Source organism: Silene latifolia, chromosome 7, assembly GCF_048544455.1.
Source record: "Silene latifolia isolate original U9 population chromosome 7, ASM4854445v1, whole genome shotgun sequence".
NCBI lineage: Eukaryota > Viridiplantae > Streptophyta > Magnoliopsida > Caryophyllales > Caryophyllaceae > Silene > Silene latifolia.
In genome coordinates, this window is record NC_133532.1 from 120,582,513 (window position 1) to 120,602,146 (window position 19,634).

Below are 19,634 nucleotides of genomic sequence, written 5' to 3' on the forward strand. Positions count from 1 at the left end.
CTTTTTTCCTAATCAAAAGAACAAACAACTAAAGCTGTCTTGTAATATCTTGGAATATACAAATCTAAAAAACAAGGCAAATTATTAGGTCCGTCTGAAAGAAGACGGAAAAAATATGCCTATTTTATGATAAAATGTAAATATTTCCTGATAAAATGTTATCATCAATAAAATGTAAATGGTTACTTTCTATTAAAAAATGTTGAAATTATCTCGTCTTATACCGAGACCGTCTCAAAGATACCTACTCAGAAAACAAAGTTTTGTAAGGTCTTTTAGGCTTACTGTAAGAATCCTGTCTTCTACTTTGCATGGAGTTTAAGTCACATCCTTTACAACATCTAAGAAAAGCCTCCATGCAAGAAAAGAACATAAAGCTTTGCAATCCTTAACCACCATAAATAAGGCTTACATTCTCTGCAACACCCTGCAATATCGCCTTTTCAATCTCCTTTCTTCTTGTAACAGCTTTTTTGTTAGCAAGTCATCTCTTTTTCTTCAAAACTCGAAAGATATGGCTAATCCACAGATGAAGCCTGCGGCGTCCTTGCTTCTGTTTCTTAATTTGTGTATGTATGTGGTGCTATTAGGCATTGGTGGTTGGGCTATGAATGAAGCAATCGAACATAGCTTTGTCATTGGTAATCTCGATAACTTCCAGTATATATAGCTTGGTCGAGTAGGTTCAGTTCAGTTCAGTCGATTTATTTCAATCATCGGATGGAGTCAATATCGTGTAGGTTAAAAGTAAAATTTTGCCAATAAAAGTAAATATCACTAATTCTATTGGTATAATGAACAGGTCCAGGATTTGAGCTGCCGGCGCATTTTTCACCCATTTACTTCCCAATGGGAAATGCAGCCACCGGGTTCTTCGTAATATTTGCATTAATAGCCGGAGTTGTTGGTTCGGCCTCGTGCATCTCAGGCTTCAACAATCTCCGGACCTGGAGCCGAGAGAGCCTTCCAGCCACCGTCACAGTGGCAGCCATTGCCTGGACTCTGACGGTTTTGGCGATGGGGTAAACAGCCTTTTCCACATAATCTTGTTCATTAAAAGTAAGCTGTTAACGAAACTTGACCAACTATCGTGTTTTTGCAGATTTGCGTGCAAAGAGATCAGTCTAGAGCATAGAAATGCGAGCCTAAAGGCAATGGAGGCGTTCTCTATCATCCTAACCGCCACACAGTTCGTGTACATTGCTGTTCTTTCTACACCTGTTTATTGAAGAAATTTCAGAGAGATTTGTTCCTGAATCATTCTTTTATAATAAGATCGAATTTCCGGTGTGTTTTAGGAACTGTTTGGGAAAAAAAGGATTCTGATTTGCTTCATTTTGCTATTATTTGTAATGATTTGATTTGTAATATCTTCTGGAATTGAGTGAAATTGAAGAAGAAACAGTGTACAGTTGAATTCATAATTTTATGATTTTATACTGTACATCTTAAAAATCCAGCAGTTTCGGAATTTCTTGCCATCCAACTATGACCAAAAGACGAGAAACACAATTACGACTTGGTGAGGGCGACTGACAAAATTCTCGTCTTCTCGAATGAGAATTTAGCCGTTTTCAAATTCATTAACAACCATCAACCCGTTTACTACTGCTCGCCCGAAAAGCAAAATATATTCGGTAGGGTATACAATAACAAATTTGTGTCCAAAGAAATGAAGCATGAAATTCAGGTGAAAAACAGATAAGCATCTATCAATTATCATATGTTTCAGCAGGATGATGAGATAATCATATGCTTAGAACAAAGCTAAGAGAGTATCTTCAAACTAAATTTAAATGTACTTGTATAAGGAAAGGAAACAAAAACCTAATGTTTGGAAAACTTGAGAAAAATCGACGAGACTAACATCAAAAGAAGTATCATGCAGGTGAAAGATAAGAGCACATCCATGTAGTAAGTTCACTTGCAGATTACTCTTTTGGGAAAGCCTGAGAGATCCTTACAGGTAGTATATGATGATGTCCTATAGGCTATAACCATGTCTCTGCACCGCTCAAAGCCAGCTTTGACGATGACATTGATCGAATTCTGCATCTGCAATAAAGTATCACAAGACGTCAGATACAATCGACATAGAGCTTCATAATGTAAAGCATTCACAGGGCATTTGACTCGACTTTTGAAGGGATCACATTTCCAGACCATTTAATAAGCACGGCATCACCTCGTCAAATGTTTCCTTATTTTTCTGTATGATTCGTGGATTTTAACCAAATTTTTTTTTACCAACACTGTTTTGCTTCCTGTACCAATATAATGAACTGAACCAATGAAGACAGAAGTAGATATTAAACTGAGTGAAAAAGAACTTGTCGTGGTTGATGAGGAGAGGTCGACACAGCTAGCACTGTGTTCATTCTATAGCTCTACCATTCAAAAACACTATCTTTGTGCGGCAGGGGTTTTTAAACGCTTAGACGAGGCGTGATTAGTCAATAGTCACAACGGAACTAGCCAACCAGATCAGCCCCGTTCAAAAGAATAACAGATAGGATATTTCTAGATGACTCGCTATCAACATTGACAAATGACTTGCCTCTCAATAAGGACAAGGGCAACATCGGGGAGTCATTTTGCCTTAATCCATCCTAGTCCAAAACCACATAATAACACTATAACAGTGAGACTCTTCAGCTTTATCCAAAATTAAATATAGGCACACAAATAGCACCGAACTGTTATCACTGCTAATGCTCATCCCAATCAGTGACTGAACCAACAATCTAAATAGGCGCCAATGAAAGGTCTTAATGAATGTGCTCCATAATCCACACAACAATCATCTAAATGGACGTATCACTGTATCAGTACATAAGCTTGTCCATTTCAAAGACAATATCTCTGGTAAATCGGGAACCTAAATGCTACACGGGAAAGCTTGTGCAAATAAAAATCTCTAATGTTCAACGAAGGCATTTTAGCTTATTCCCTCTCTATCAAAGATCAAATAACGTCTTAAGTTTGTTGATGTGTGTAGGCAGTAAAGCACAGTGATGCACAATTGCTGTTAATAGAATGTCTCGTTTTGAAATTGTCCGTGGTCACAGAGATAATAGCTTTTCACATCAAGTATTCTGCATCTATCTGCTACTCTTGTTCAAACTACAACTAATTCTCTCTTTCTTTTCATAGAAGACAACTCTATTGCGTTTTAGCACCTCAGCCGATATCAATACCATGATTAGAAGCGATAAACCAAGTCCCATAATGACACAAGAAAAACTGTTGGCAAATTTACACTAACAAAATAGGAATTTCGGAAAGGCTCAAAGTGAGCAATATTAAAAAGATTTTATACAGAAATCCATTTTCCCTCCTATAAAGAGATTCGAAATTTATTCTGCATAAGAAAGATTGGGAAGAAATATAGAATCCATGATTTCGTTCTCCCCTTTCCTTCTGTCCGTCTTCTCTTCTATAAATGTACGCAAAAAACTCTAGAGGCTTATTTGTATGGAAGAAGTTCGAGGGGAGGAATTTCCTTTGTTTGGTTACTAAGTAGGGTCAAAACACGGAAGGAAATGAGAGGGCCCATTTTAACTCCCTATAAGTCCAATTATATCCTTCCTAACAAAAGAAAAATTTGGAGGAAAGCATCATATTTTACTTTCCCCCTACCTCTATCCGCTTCCCTCAAACTATTGTATCGAATCGAGCCTTTTAAGTAATGATTTCTAATCCCCTTCCCAACTGTCGCATTGACATAATGAGAATAGGCAGTGAAAAGTTCTATCCAGCCAACATATATCACACACAACTTGATTTGTGTCAATATACGAGTACTATTCAACAGCAACAAAACAAACAAAGGCAGTGATGAAACTTGAAAACATAGAACTTTCATGTTACTCAGCCATTTCTATTACATAAAAGTGCTGGTACACATAGATATTAAGAGAAGCATAGCAATAACGCTATCTCAAATGATATGAGACTAACGGCAGTCGTAGCAGCTAAATAGATAAATACTCACCTATATTTATCTACTAGATCCACCAGAGAAGACCTCAAAAAGCCCGCAACAGTCCATCCAGGAAGTTCGCCGCACGGTTATTGGAGCAGATGACAACAAAGGCTGCAAGTTTAAGGATGAGAAGACACACATCAGAAAACTATTAAAAAAATATCAGTCCATCAGTGAGAAAATGAGAACCACCATATCAAACATACCTGTTGTTCCGCATACTTATGTGTCTCTGACGCTTTGCAATCATCATTGGCACAACATCCCTCTACGTCCTTAACACCAGAAGACTGAGGCAACAATCCTTCATCATGTCTCACAGTAACAGAAACAAGTTCAGATATATTCTCAGCACGTCTATCCACAACTGGAATCACTTTTTCCACAATATTCTCCATTTTTGAAGGAACATCAATTTTCCCATCAAGCGGTTGCAAAATCTCCTCAACATTTTGGTTCAACCCGGACTCGATTACATTCTCACTCACAATAGTTGATGCTTGTGGCAAGGAAACCACTTCCTTAACTGACTCTTCCAATGGGATACTCTCTTCAACAGCTTCATTCACCACAGCCGAAGCCCCTGAATTTTCTATAGACGCCTCTACATTCCCTGATTCCGGTTCCTGAGACCTCTCCTCAACTTCGTCGTTATCCGAACTTGAACTGCTACTGCCACTGCTGCTGCTAGAGCTTTTGTTATTACCCTTCTTAGTTTCCCTAACACCATTTCCCTCTACGAATCTCACTTCCTTTGCACCCTCTTCATCATGATTCTTCACACCACCTCCCTCAACATTACCTTCTCTCTCAACTTCAACACCACCATTATCCCTCTCATCATAACTTCTTGGATCATCGCTTCCTACCAAAGTTTCATCAATTCCACAACAATCAAATCAGACTAACTAAACAGAAATAAAATAACATCATGAAAACAAAGTCTTGCTAAGGACTTCTCCTTCCAATCTTCTCTCCAACCCTATCCTCTAATAGAACAATTAACAGTATATGTTTTCCAATCACCAATCGATATGGAAGAGAACAAATCAATAATTGTTTATTAGTCCTAGTCGTGAGAGGAGATGGTTGGAGAGGGTAGAAAGGAGAAGGTAGATAACAATCCTAAAACAAAAAAACCCACCAACCCAATTGACACAATCAACAACATAAATCAATCAACTCAATAAAACCCATCAAAAACCCTCAACTCTTAAACCCTTTTTTTCCAATACCATCATATCAAATCCCATAAATAAACAAAACCCACCAATCAAAATAGTAAGATACTCAAATTGCGGGATAAGAGGGTCAGATGTAGTCGGCCTTACAATCGTGTTAGCAACACAAAGAGACTGTTTCCGAATAACGGATTCAAATCCCAACTACAACATCAACTAAATACAAACAAAATAAAATGAAAGATTGAAACTTTATTGAATTAAATGACAGATTAAATCCTCAAACAAAAAACCCACCAACCCAATTGACACAATCAACAACATAAATCAATCAAATCAAGAAAACCCATCAAAACCCCTCAACTCTTAAACCCTTTTTTCCAATAACATCACATCAAATCTCATAAATAAACAAAACCCACCAATCAAAATAGCAAGATACTCAAATTGTGGGATAAGAGGGTCGGATGTAGCCTTACACTAGTATTAATTCAAATCCCAAGTACAAAATCAACTAAATACAAATAAATAAACTGAAAGACTGAAACTTTATTGAATTAAATGACAGATTAAACTCAAATAAATAAGAAAGAACAAACCTTGAGAAAGAGAATCAGACCCTTTATTACTAGAATTGTTGTTATGAACTTTTTTCTGCAACTTTTTTTTGGCAGCTTTTCTTTTCTTAGCACCAGAGGGCATGATGAATTGATGATTAGTTGAGGTGATTATATTATCAAAGATTTAATTTTTAAGAGAGAAAGTACAGTGCAGTAATGGGGACTACTCAGATTTTATGATTATGGGGGGACTACCCAATTTAGATTAATTTTTGTAGATATAACAATGATTTAGCAGTGAATCTGAAGTTTCCTAGATAGGATTGTACCATGAAATTAATGGGGTTTAAGATTGGGGAAATATTAAATGTGGATATCAAATCTGTGTGTGTGAAAGTATCACATGAGTCCTATATGCTTCCAAAGTTTCACATCACATGATTCACAACCTCCAGTCTCTTTGTATTTCAATGCAACCGTTGGTCGGGTCAAGTCACTTTGGGTTCAGATTTAATTTTGGATGTCAAATTATCGGTAATTTCATATTTAAGTTATTTTGAATCGGTTCATTTTTGGATAGACCTGGCAAATAGATCAGTTGGGTTGGGTTGGGATTGGGTCAGGTCAATTCGGATCGGGTTGGGTCGGGTTGAGTCGGTTTATTTCAGGTTTTGATTCTCTTTCAGGTATACTGGTCGGGTCATTTTCGGGTCAAGCATGTCGGGTTACTTCGGGTTGACTCATTTTCGGGTCAATGATTAGGGGAGAAAAAAGTCGGATCTGTTGTGAAATATAGAGTAGAGAGAATTATGGAGAGAAGGTAGAGAGAAAGTAAGGGAGACAAAATTGTATTCTTATTTCATTATGAAGGGTATATATATATACAATACAATGGGAGAAGGTTTCCATAAGACAATATATTGTAGAGTATTATAAGATATGGACATCCATATAATAATATTTCATAACACTCCCCCCTTGGATGTCCATTATTGAAGAAGATGTCTCGTTAAAAACCTTACTAGAAAAACCTCATGGGAAAAACGCTAGAAAGGAAAAGAGTACAATAATCTTCAAACACGCATAATAATAGCTGCCTCGTTAAAACCTTTCCGTGGAAAACCCAATAGGACAAAACCATAGATAAGGAAAAAGAGTACAACACGTGTTTACTCTCCCTGATGATTACATAACTTGATGTATCTTAAAAATAATCCATGCTTTGACATTGCTGCTTGATGATCGTTGAAGTAGTACCCATTGTGGTTGATAAACTTGAATCTTCACTCAATAGAAATCCATGACCGCTTCGATATCATATATCTTTAAGATTTCACAGTCTGGATATAATCATTTCATTATCTCTTGGATCTTCATTTCAATTGATACTTCCGCAATAGTGATATAGTTGCTCCTCAACAAACAACATAACATTATATGTCTAAAACAATTTGTCATCTCAATCAATAATGATGATCATGACTATAGCGTAATAATGCGCTTATAGTGCTACCTCGTTAAAAACCTTGCTAGGAAAAACCCGTTAGGACAAAAAAAACCTAGTCGAAGGGAAAAGAGTGTAGCTATCATTCCTTAATCCCTGTCTTAAGAAAAAATCAATCCAATAATTATTGAAAAAATCATCCAATATCTTTGAGCGATTTTCTTTGCTAAACCATATATGTATGGATTGACATTTTTCACTGTAGATTTTCACTACATTATTCTAATCGTTATGGTACTTCTGGACCATAAACTAATCTCACATGCTTAGCAAAAAAAACTCATTCAATATGCTCAAACTTCAGGTTGAGACAATAACTTTTCAAATAAACTCTATAGGAGTTTTGATGTTCCATTTTGGAACTAATCACGATATCTTTCAATCGTATAGTAGAGGTTTATATATCATGAGGTTTCAATAACTCGATTGATCAACCATTAACAATTGATGATCATATATAAGAGGCTCCTACAGGGAGCTATCCTCATAGGAGTAAAATATATTTCTCTTTTCCATCATTATCCATTCAAAATTATATATTATTAAACATGTGTATGCATATAATATGAAACTAAGTTCTAAATAACATATTCTAATAACAATGCAATAATAATGTATATATTAAAACTAAATGTAATGATGAACTAACTATCTATATGCACATGATGATGACTCGATAATGCAAACTGTACAGTTTTCTTTTCCAATATTCATAATTTGGATTGACTTCAGGTCAATAAATGGACTTCTAGTCCATGAGCTCATTTATAATCATTGATTATATGTCGACAATCAAAATGGACTTAATTAAATTTACGATCCTCCATTATAAAGTCCATAAAATATCGCGCGCAAATGTATGTAGGTTCCATAAATATATCGATATAATTTAATCACTTCTTGATGATATCAGTACTGTTTAATGATATCTGAATCTGAATATGTATGTGGTACCATTATATTCATTTTAGCTATCTATTATCCTTCAGATATCGTGTCACTACAGGGACACTTCAAATATAACAATTATATGTCATACCAACTGCTTAAACTTGCTATTTCACATTCATTGAAACCGTCAATTCATCTTGACTTTTATTATAATACACTTCAAGTGTAAATACTTGTATTATTCTGGTAAAACATATGGTTATATCAAATTCAAAAACCTCTACTCAATGAATTTAATGTATAACATTTCTCTGAACTTCTGGTTTAGTATGGGATCATATTTGTTTTTACCAGCTTTTAACTCACTTTTCTCCCCCTAAGGTGGTAAAAACTATAACCAATGTATAGTCTAAATATTTACCATAACCACCTTAGATATCAATTTCTCATATCATCAATGAGAATTTATATGGGCATCTTTGTACAATAACAAAATATTTTTGGAAGAAATGTATAATGCAGTTGGATTTTAATGTGCTGATTCACAATGCCCAATTTAAGAGATCAACGATTTTATATAAAAATCTGAATGTGATTTTTAATCACGGGAACTACTCAGAAAAAAATCATTATGTGACTACAAGTCACACAATATAGTGTCGATCCATACATGAACATTTAAGTTCTTTATTCAATATCGAGTAGTTTAGATCTCCAACATCATATATACTCAATCATAGTGTAGTGTCTTGCCTTTAATAAAATTTCTACACGAGAGAATTTCAGCACTTATCTTTTCTTGAAGATAAAAAGGTTTATCAAAACGGGTATAGTAAGAACCCGGATGGCTTTATTTTGTCACATCTGAATCATTTCATGTCAACTTTCTTAGTTTGCCAAAAATACATGACAATCTTTAATAAGAATTGGATATATCTCAATAATTTCACTTATCACATGCCATAATTTAGTTGACTATATTCATCATGCTAATCTTTTAGCAATACTTATATCAGTAAATCTCATTAAAAATTTATATCCGGCCAGATAAATGATGTGACGTCTGACATAAGACACAATAAGTGTCTCATATATGTAAGCAAGACTCCTCAATATTCCAATATAGAATATACTACTCTTTGGGTATTTTCATATGACCAACAATTATAATCGTCAACATATACAATGATGACATATGCATGCTTATCACAACGCATGTTTCATTGTGCTATATAGCATAATAATACATGTAAGCTGATCAATATTCAACTTATGAATCAATTATTCCCTTTAAGGATCCGAGATGATTCAACAACTTTCAAATTAGTTGTATTTTCCGACTATTACTTCACAATATGTATATGTTGGTCACATTATCACTCTTATTTCAAATGTGAAGTAACGTCGTCCACTTCTGGTGGGAATACCAGTGTTTTAAAATAAACACATGAATTATGAAAATATTCACATCTTCATACTTAACCACTGCTAGTGGTATACTTTCATACTTTTATTAGAGGAGTAAAATAATGCCATATTATTCTCGGGGAATAATGGCCTCTAATCAAATTTATTATGTAATGTATTTATAGGACTACATTACTTATATGAAAGATAAAATAATTTCATCCTCAAAACATGATATCTCATTCGCTCTAGGGAATGTTTTGAATCGGTTTGATATGATTTTCAATTTTCCAAAAGTGTCGCATAATTTGCAGACATCCATGTATAAACACAGAATTCATTCTTAATATTGATACTCAAAATAATACTCACTATATGAAACGTGAGAATTTATACACACTGTAAACTTCTAGTCACAATTTTAATATCTGCAAACATTATGAACTCCGGGTTATAATTCAGTATATGTAAATACTATGAACTTTGGTCATAGGATGAATATCATTTTGTTTTCACATATCAGACTCTTGCATATGCGAGTCTCATATTCTCACATGACTTTTCATGAGATATCACTTTCATGAGATATTTTCATTTCTTTCAATGAACGAATTTGACTCAAAAAGGCCACATCATTAAGCTCAAATAAGGCTTTTTACTTGGCTCATCAAATGCCACATTATTAGGCTCAATTAAGGCCGCAATATTAGGCTTATCATAACGCCATATTCTTGATCTGTGTTACAGACAAAGTCTTATGAGATGTAACATTCACTTCAAAGAATAGATCAAATTTCATATCTCATTATACTGTTCAACTTTAGGTGAACAAGAATCAAGTCGCAAATAAATTTGCCTTTCATAAAGATCGCTTTAAACTCAACAGTGGTTCATATTCTCATAGACGTGGACTTCTGGTCACTAGCATTTACAAGTGAACTTCTGGCCACTTACACTTATACAATATGAATATATTGTACTGATGAGACGGTGTTAAATTATTACACACCTTTTAAAACTTTGAATTTCTGGCCAAAGTCATAATATAAACATATCTGCTCATCTTTTATAAAATAAATCATTTGTAACTTCAGGTCCAACATTATATAACATGTCCGTTTTCAAAACTTGTTTACGATAAAGACATTGTACATATTATTCATATAGTGCTTATTATTTCATTATATTAATAGATAAGGTAATTCCCAAAAATACAAATTAATTAAGCAAGATGATAATCGTAACAAACTGCCTCAAATCTTCAATGTAAAATTTATTACGAACTCTTTAAACAAATAATTAAGAAAGATGTTTAGATGTCCAAAACAACGCTTATAGGCTGGATTCATAATACATGAATGATCAATGATGTAACATAAGATTGATAGCATTGCTTATATAAATATCCAATTTTGATAATTAGTACGGAGTACAACTGTTGCTATTTCTCACTACATTTTAATATTAATAATGATTTATTTACGAAAACATCAACACGCATCAAAGGTTTTTTTTTTGTTTCTTTTCTTTTCACTCGAATCAATAATCGCTAAAAGGACACACCATTAAAATAGTGTTTACTGTTTAGTGCAACACTTCAAAATATGAGATCTTGTTATCATCATCAATCAATTATATATCTCATAATATAACAAAAGTTACGGAAAACATAATTGTCCAAAAGCATTACATATTAAAATTGTAGACGGAAAAGACAATGTTAATGAAGCCGCAAGAAAATATTAACTACAATTATATAATAAACCATGTCAACTAGCATGTTGTGCATCTAATAATTACCCCGTAATAATAAAGAGCGGACGACACCACAAGTCCACAACAGGTATATGCGGCTAATTCCTTTCCTACATGGTATACGTCATACTACATGTTTCGGGCAAAAAGTTAAATGGACTGATTTTTAAATTATTCGTTTTGTCGTACTTTGTGTTAATAGTCTATTGTGGACTAATATACTTTATTTATCTCAAGTATAATTAACGATTACTAGATTTTGTGCCCGTGCGTTGCACGGTTTCTAAATAATGTTTTATTTTTAACTGAAGTGGTAGAATATGTAAGTTTTTGGAATAGAAAGTTCATAAATCATAATCATAATATACACATTAATATAAACTAATATGAAAATGGAACACTAAATATACAAAAATTAAAGTAACATCCTCTTTACAACAAAATTCGCGTATAATTGTTGGTCAGGCCATTATATATACCGAGTATATGAGTAGAATTTGTATGGAAGTATGATACTCTACACACCTGTGCAATTATAGATTAGGATAAAAATAGGATAGAAATTAGGATTCTTATTTCTCTTGGTTTAATGTACTAAGTTGTACATGAAACTCTTATTAAAACAATGTAGTTGCATAATAAGATTTTTTATTTACTTAAATTAAATTCATTATAATACAGGTAATTTAAATTTAAATTCTAGTATTTTAATGTGTATTTTATACACAATTTATATATCTTTTTATTCACATTATTTATTAAATAAACGCAGTAGTGTTTGCATTAACATAAGTTTTGACTACTATGGATATACTGGTAACTTAATACATACATTAATATATTATCTTTTATTTTATCTTTTAAGGTTAAGATTTATTTTTGTTATTTATAAATATGGTACCCCGTGCGATGCACGGGCCTATTTGAATTCCTCTGTCGTGTACTCGTGTATCATGTAATAAAGTAATATCGTCTTAGTTAAGTTTCCGTAAAGGCTGACAGTAAATTATATCATGAACACAAATGATTGTTTGGTGATTTGTTTCATTAAAATCATGTTACATATCATGTTTTATTTAATTATACTTCTATTCCGTATTGTCTTAATTAAGTTTTCTCAAATGATTATTCGGTGTTTTGTTTTATGAAAACAAAATTTTATTTACTCACAAAGTCACAATATTATATGAGACCTACACTTTCATAAAATCTGAAGCATTGATCTTTCATATCTTTAACCCTTAGACTCACTTCGGACCAGATTAGTCAATGTTGAATACTACATTATGAATGCATGACGATCTATTGTTTACCTCTTTCGATTCAAGAGTTTTATGCACTAACAATTAACACGAAAGAACTTTTATATATTTGTTTTAAATAAGGACGTCGAATCGTAAATATTTGTAGTTACTGAAGTTTGGTTGGAACTCTACCTTCTGAAATAAATAATTGTAGAGAAAGAGATTGGCTCCAAACTCTAAAAAGTTTGGTCATTGAGGATGTACCTTTTCCAGTAGAGTCAATTGAAGATTTGTGATGTTATGAATCCTGTTTTGACTTATTAGTTAGTAGGAGTAATAAGTAATGTATATTAAGTGTTTGTATTGGAGCATCGTCTTAGTTTGTTAATGATTCCTAATTTTAGGTCTACTATGAACCCCTTGCTTTTTTCATCATCCAGGTGGCTAAAGATTAAACAATAGGTCTTGGTATAGACGGGTGGACGAACAAACGGGTAAAGACCTCTAATAAAATGGATAGGGGGGACAAGGTGGGGCACCCCATGTGCTTCCCACTTTATGACAAATGGGTATTTTGTGAGGGAAAATGGTATCCGTCTATACGTATAGACGGATAGTATCCGTCTATAATGAGAATTTGTGAAGATTAAATAGGTACTGTACCCTCCAGTTCCTTGTGAGAATTGGAGTGGAGCTGGACTCATTTTAGGCTAACAACAGTAGGACACCCTCGAAATTAACATCATCATATAGCAGTAGTAGCACCCTAAAATTTGGAATGCAACTGGCAATTACTCTCGGGATATATCATGGCTCTAGGTCTTTGTAGGCTGAGAAGGTTGTCGGTCTCGATATAAATATGTAAAAGTTAAATAATCAATTAATTATGTCATATGTAATATACGTACTACTCCATATCAATTTGTTAATTAGGTTAGTCTATATTCCCTCCAAACGTTTGTTTAACGTATGTGAAAGAGTAACAAAAAAGGCTCAAATATATAGAGGTACATTTTAATAAAAACTTATGAAATTCATTCGAAAAGATAGAGTAATAAAAAAGGCTCAAATATATACATACATGGATGCATTACTGTACAAATTCATATATTGTAGTTCGTATTCCACTTGTCCTCGAGACTCACAATCGCAAAGATCTATTATAGCTTACTAATAACACCAAGCTCCAATTAGGCCAAAAGTAGGAATGTATTATATGTGTATTATATTATATTTTTGACATTGTATTATAGTAGGATACATATGTTGACTTTGGTAGGATTGTTGTCGTGGGACTACTCTTTTGAGTTTGTATAAATATCCATTGATGATTAGTGGAAGCATAAATTCTCATTTGTGACGGATATTTTTTGTCACAAGTTTATGACCTCTCACAAACTAAATGGAAAGCAAGTGGGAGATGGCTTGTGAGAGGTCAAAAAACTTATTGTACCAATTTGATTTGTTGTTGAAAGTCTTAATTATTCGTTGCATGTACTGATGTATGTAGTGGTACTCGGTTTGTTGTTGGTTCCATCATTTGTTTTACTTACTCTCCACTATGATGATTTCCCAATCGTTCTTTTTTGTTATAGTTGATCAGAAAATTAAACACCATATCTTATAAACGTTTTAATCAAGAATTGATTAATTTAAGCTTGAAGTACTATAGTCTATAAATGTATTGATAAAGAATTGAGTGCAGGCATAGCTATGGAAGGAGGAAGTATTACGTTGTATTGTTTCTAATTTGTTTAAAGGTCTTGGCTTTACTAAAACCCTTTTGAGTATCATCATAATAAACTTGTGTACGAACGCAAACACACACGTATAATTCTAGAGGTGAACGACTTCGATGCATAGTTACCAGCATCACAAATTCAGCGTAGGCAATTTTTTCATCACTAATTTTGTAAGTAAGTTGATTAGCCCATCTGTCTTTCGTAACAAATTATGAGTCAAAAGAAAGCCATCATAAAAACAAATTTAAATCAATAAAAACTTTATAAATTATATGAATAAAGATAAATGTAGAATTAGAATTTGCATCTTAACATTACAAAGTATAGACCAACTTAAATCATAAGACTTTTAACTTACTTTATATTCATCTTATATGATAACAAACTCGCTCTCTACTTATCTCTTCAACCTTCATTACTACTATTGTATGTGATCTTCATTCTTCAATATTCTCTTGCACAATTATCATATACTCCGTACCTGCAACATACATATAATGCTTGTCAGTCAGTGAAGATATCTATAATCATTAACTACACATTAAAAAAATATTTCAAGTGGGAGTACTAAAACGAACAAAGCAAAACAATGTAACCAAAAGGAAATATTTGAATGATGGAATGGTTTTTGATATCCAAGATAAAAAAAAAAAAGTTGGAATATATAGTATCTATGGTGTTATAGTTGTATTGGAATGGGTTTGCACGTAATCTTAGCTGTAAAGATAGATTTGTAGTGTTTTGAGCCGTAAAGATAGATTTGTAGTGTTTGAGCATGAGAGTCTTACGTGAAGATTTGTAGAGTAATAGTGTTTGTTTAGGGTACATCCAAATTTTTATGCTTGTAGGACACATCCAAATTTTTTTATGCTTGGTGGTTATATCCAAATCTTTTTGTATGCTATTTTACGTAAACTACTACGGATGGATATACAATGATATATATATATAATTATCTTTTTGGTAGAGTAATCTTTTTTATTTTACGTAATCTTTATTTTATTTTTTTGAAGAAATCATCTTTATCTGTTAGTTACGAAATAATTATCTTCAGCTGAGTTTATTATTAAAAATAAAAATCGTGTTTTAAAAAAGTTGGAGTCTCTAGAATTGCCTGAAAAAAGCCTCTTTTATATATATATATTGATTATGCAGATCAGATATAATTAACGATTATTATGCAGATCTCATAAGTAATAAATCGGAGATGAAAAACATACCTTATTCAATCGAATAATAGAATAGATCTGATATAAACCTCCCGATTATCATATCTTAAATAATAGATAAACAGATTAAGATTATAAACTCTTTTTTGCTTAGATGGTTAAGACTCGTGCTGATAACGTGTTGTGAAATATAGAGTAGAGAGAATTATGGAGAGAAGGTAGAGAGAAAGTAAGGGAGACAAAACTGTATTCTTATTTCATTATGAAGGGTATATATATACAATACAATGGGAGAAGGTTTCCATAAGACAATATATTGTAGAGTATTCTAAGATATGGACATCCATATAATAATATTTCATAACATGATTTAGATTATTAGTTTATTACCTATTTATAGTTTGTTTTTGATGATTGATTCTTTATTTTAACGTAAATAATATTAAATGAGATTTTAAATTAGTCATTTCAAGTCCTTTTGGATCAATTAGAGATATGTTTTGTCTGGTCATAATTTTTGGATTTGGTGATTTCGAATCGGGCCAACTTTGCTCATGTTCAAGTCGGCTCGGATCAATTCAGGATTCGGGCCACATTCGACAGCGGTAGTTCGACTCAGTTTTGGGTCTTGGGTTAACCTTTTTAAATCGGGCTAATTAGATGAGGTTGGTTTTAGGTTGAGTCTAATACTTTCTCTCATTGTTCATATTTCTTTGGTAGAGATTGTGTACATTCCAAGCTCTTCCTCGCGACTCTCAGGAGTGAACGTGTTCGAGTATTGTTGTGTTAAACTTTGGGAACTACTTACAATATAGAGTATGATTTTCACCTCGGTCCAAGGCAGTGGTGTGACGCCACAGCGCATCGATCTTCTTAATTTGCGATGAGTCTTCTCTAGTTTGTCCATTGTGATACACAAAATGAGATTAAGGGTAGCGTGGTTATTATATCTTTTGTTTCTTATTTCCCAAGTCATTAGTAGGCTATATAAGAGCATTAGTTATCTTGTAATAAGGGAATCAATAAATTTTATGAATGAACTTGTGAGATTTATCTCATTTGTTATAATGGAACAGCTGCATTTCTATCCGTTTTCTTTCCGTCTTAAATTTAGATCGTATCATTTGGTTATCAGAGCTCGCTTTCCTCTCGACTTCCTTTATACGAAGCCTTTCTCTATCAAGAAACAAAAATTGCCAAGACAAAAATGGATTAAGCAGATTCAAATTCGTTTGACAAACTATGGTATTGCTTCTCAAATTCTATGTCTATGGAGCAGCTTCTGGAATTTGCATTAACAAGTAAGGTAATTTTATCTTATGAAATTGATTACTTGAACTCATTTGATGATCGATTAATGCAAGGTTTATGGAAAAGATCTTCTAGTGGTTGCTTCTATAAAATGGATGATCGTCATGAAAAATTGGCGTACATTCTATTGAATGAAAATTATGAGGCTGATTTTGAAAAATGGAGAAATTGCGGAATATGAGGTTCGTACACAAGGTGCACGACGAAATGTGAGAACCATCTTTAAGCTCAAACCAGAATCAATATGTAGCATTGGTCGATGAGAATGCAATTGTGTATGAAAATGACGAAATGAAAGCTTGTGAGGATAACATTGATATATCTGAAGTCTTGGGGGAACCCTCTTGGAAGTGTTTTAACCGTTGGTACTGAGTCAGCTGACACTATCCTTGAGCAAACAGTTGAATGTGAGCACGTTACTCGAGAAGCGAGAAGCGAGAATCAGGAAACACAAATAGAAATTGAAGGTTTGTACCCAAAAGTTTGGTTTAACCGGTGAAATACATGCTCTGCTTTGGAGGATCAAACTGCCTGCAATTGGATAGAGGATGCCCAGTTCTCGAATGCACAAGAGGTGTTTTGACAAAATGCCTCAACTAAGCTTTTGTAAGGTCATTAGTCTAAAAGAAAAGGTTGCTAAAGATGACTGTGAACATGAGTTGGAGCTTAATGAGGACATTAATGCAAATCAGGATGACTTTTTGGATCAAAAGCGTCAGATGATCGCCAAATTGGGTGCTCTGGAAGGCCCATACTTTTGGTATATGGTCATCATGTGCGGTAGTTGGGAGCGTTTCTTCATTCTTCAGAGTGTGTTATCCATGGGCAGTGTCTACCTTCGGACCAATTTCATGCTGATGAAGAACTCTATGATGGAAATTTAACCCAAAATTGGCCACACCTTCAGGTAAAAAATGCACTTCCATGCACGAGATATAGATATGAAAGTGTAGTTAAGCCTCTAATGTTGGGTGATTTTGACCGCTTTATGGGTTTATGTTTTTCTATGGTTTTGGGTGCTGAAATTTTTATTGCTAGTAAGTTTGAATTAGAAAGTGACTGGAGGGCAATTCTATATTTCAAAGAAGTACATAGTTGGAGTGATTTGCCATTGTCTTGTGATTATGTGATTTTGGGGTTGATAATGGGATCAAATTTCAGAGATCCTGTTAAAATGGCACTTACATTGGCGCTATCCAAGTATTGGCACATACTTACCCTAGATTCTTATGCTTGCCATCATTTTGTGGCCATGAAGAAAAGTATTCACCTTGGCATAGTTCAGCTTGGTCTTTGTAATGATAGTCCTCGAATGTCGATGTTTAGCTATCCTAGGACTATATCTGGCAGTAGTTGGCTGCTTCTTTCCTACACCCTTGAGGACAAGGGTGATTTTAGGGGTGAGGAAGATAAGGTGTATTCTCTGGAAGTGTTTGATCCTGGTGGGGAATGTCTCGGAATGATATGTGAAGGTTTGAATTATGTCTTTACTAGTAGCCTTAATCGGCTTTCTTCTAAGTGTGATGAGGGAATAGAGGCTCAGTTCAAGATCTTTTATCCGGGTCTGATGCTTGCTAATGTTGCTACTTCAAAGCCGATAGCTGTAAGTAATAATTATGTGCCCTTGCCATGTGATCATACTTGCATTGGCAGTGATAACAAACTAAGTTTTCAAATGAAGAATTATGACCTCAAGGGTATGAAGATGATAAAAATCACAAGGTTTGGCCAATCTTATTTAGCTATAAGGTGGAGAATGTCTAATTTGATATGTATCATGAATCATCTCGCAACTAGTGGTAGCATCCTCATGACTATGACATGTAGCTCTCTTTGTTTTGACCCGGGCGGGTTGCAAAACAAATTTTGTGTTGTGATCTTAATTATCCTACTGATGAGAGTTGCTGCTTGTATAGAATCTACTAATGTTTGGATTTTCGACCCGGGTGAAATTGACGATCTGTCAGGACCAACTAGTATTATGAGCATATTATACCTAGTGTATGGAGTTGGTATAAACAGTGATGGGACGATGTATCTTATGTTCTTCTCCCACCATGAAAACGATCCTTTTCAAGGCGGTGTTGTCTGGGTACATCATGGCTTGGTTTCTATTAACTCGGATAAAATGTCCAAGTCTCTCCCAAGTCACTTCATAGTTGGACATATGAAGCAACTCTCTGCCACAGAATACTACATGATAAGCACTCACAGTCATCCCCCTATGGATTACACTAGTATGTTGTTGGGTTATGGCTATAAAGATCAGAATGCCAGTATCTTTATTTTTGACCCCGGTGGCTTTAAATGTTGGCTAAGTTGGCTGAAGATGATGAAAATACTTGAAGCATATCAGAATAATGGCCGCAACTCTGAAGACTATCAGATATATGTGTTTGATCCAGGAGGACCATTGATAAGGCTGGTAATGGATGCTGTACCAGAAATGTGTTATGCTACGTCTTCCTTCAAGCATCGCTTTTCTTTGATCCTTGAGGACAAGGATCATTTCAAGAGTCGGGTATTGATACACATCAAAATGAGACTAAGGGTAGCTTGGTCATTATATCTTTTGTTTCTTATTTCCCAAGTCATTAGTAGGCTATATAAGAGCATTAGTTATCTTGTAATAAGGAATCAATGAATTTTATGAATGAACTTGTGAGATTTATCTCATTTGTTATAATGGAATCTAGGTGATTAATTCACCACAATTCTATTATTGGGGTAGCCTATCGATCCTTGCGGTCGAACAGCTGCATTTCTATCCTTTTTCTTTCCGTCTTAAATTTAGATCGTATCACATTGTTACACCTCCGTGTCTAATACTTGGTTAGGGTCAACATTTAGTCAGTCATTTTATTCTTGAAGATCAAACTCGTTAC

General features: G+C 33.9%; 2 protein-coding genes across 2 annotated transcripts; one reads left to right on the forward strand and one right to left on the reverse strand.

Annotated features, from left to right (window-relative positions):
* The first annotated feature begins 397 nt into the window (after positions 1 to 397).
* LOC141592798 (membrane protein PM19L-like) lies at positions 398 to 1,369 on the forward strand. Its single transcript, XM_074413626.1, has 3 exons — positions 398 to 641; positions 803 to 1,022; positions 1,103 to 1,369. The coding sequence occupies exons 1-3, from the start codon at positions 515 to 517 to the stop codon at positions 1,227 to 1,229; spliced, it is 474 nt and encodes a 157-aa protein (XP_074269727.1). The 5' UTR covers positions 398 to 514; the 3' UTR covers positions 1,230 to 1,369.
* Positions 1,370 to 1,657: 288 nt separating this feature from the next.
* LOC141592797 (uncharacterized) lies at positions 1,658 to 6,114 on the reverse strand. The gene is made up of 4 exons (XM_074413625.1): positions 5,766 to 6,114; positions 4,192 to 4,850; positions 3,995 to 4,096; positions 1,658 to 2,055 (listed from the first exon to the last, which is right to left on the reverse strand). Exons 1-3 carry the CDS (start codon positions 5,866 to 5,868, stop codon positions 4,001 to 4,003), a joined length of 858 nt encoding a protein of 285 aa, XP_074269726.1. The 5' UTR covers positions 5,869 to 6,114; the 3' UTR covers positions 1,658 to 2,055; positions 3,995 to 4,000.
* Positions 6,115 to 19,634: the final 13,520 nt, after the last annotated feature.

Coding starts and splice junctions, on each gene's coding strand:
- LOC141592798 (XM_074413626.1), top strand. CDS start 515: ATGGCTAATCCACAGATGAAGCCTGCGGCGTCCTTGCTTCTGTTTCTT. Junction 642..802: donor CGAACATAGCTTTGTCATTG/GTAATCTCGATA, acceptor TATAATGAACAG/GTCCAGGATTTGAGCTGCCG. Junction 1,023..1,102: donor CTGACGGTTTTGGCGATGGG/GTAAACAGCCTT, acceptor GTGTTTTTGCAG/ATTTGCGTGCAAAGAGATCA.
- LOC141592797 (XM_074413625.1), bottom strand. CDS start 5,868: ATGCCCTCTGGTGCTAAGAAAAGAAAAGCTGCCAAAAAAAAGTTGCAG. Junction 4,851..5,765: donor GTCTGATTCTCTTTCTCAAG/GTTTGTTCTTTC, acceptor AAACTTTGGTAG/GAAGCGATGATCCAAGAAGT. Junction 4,097..4,191: donor ATAAGTATGCGGAACAACAG/GTATGTTTGATA, acceptor TTAAACTTGCAG/CCTTTGTTGTCATCTGCTCC.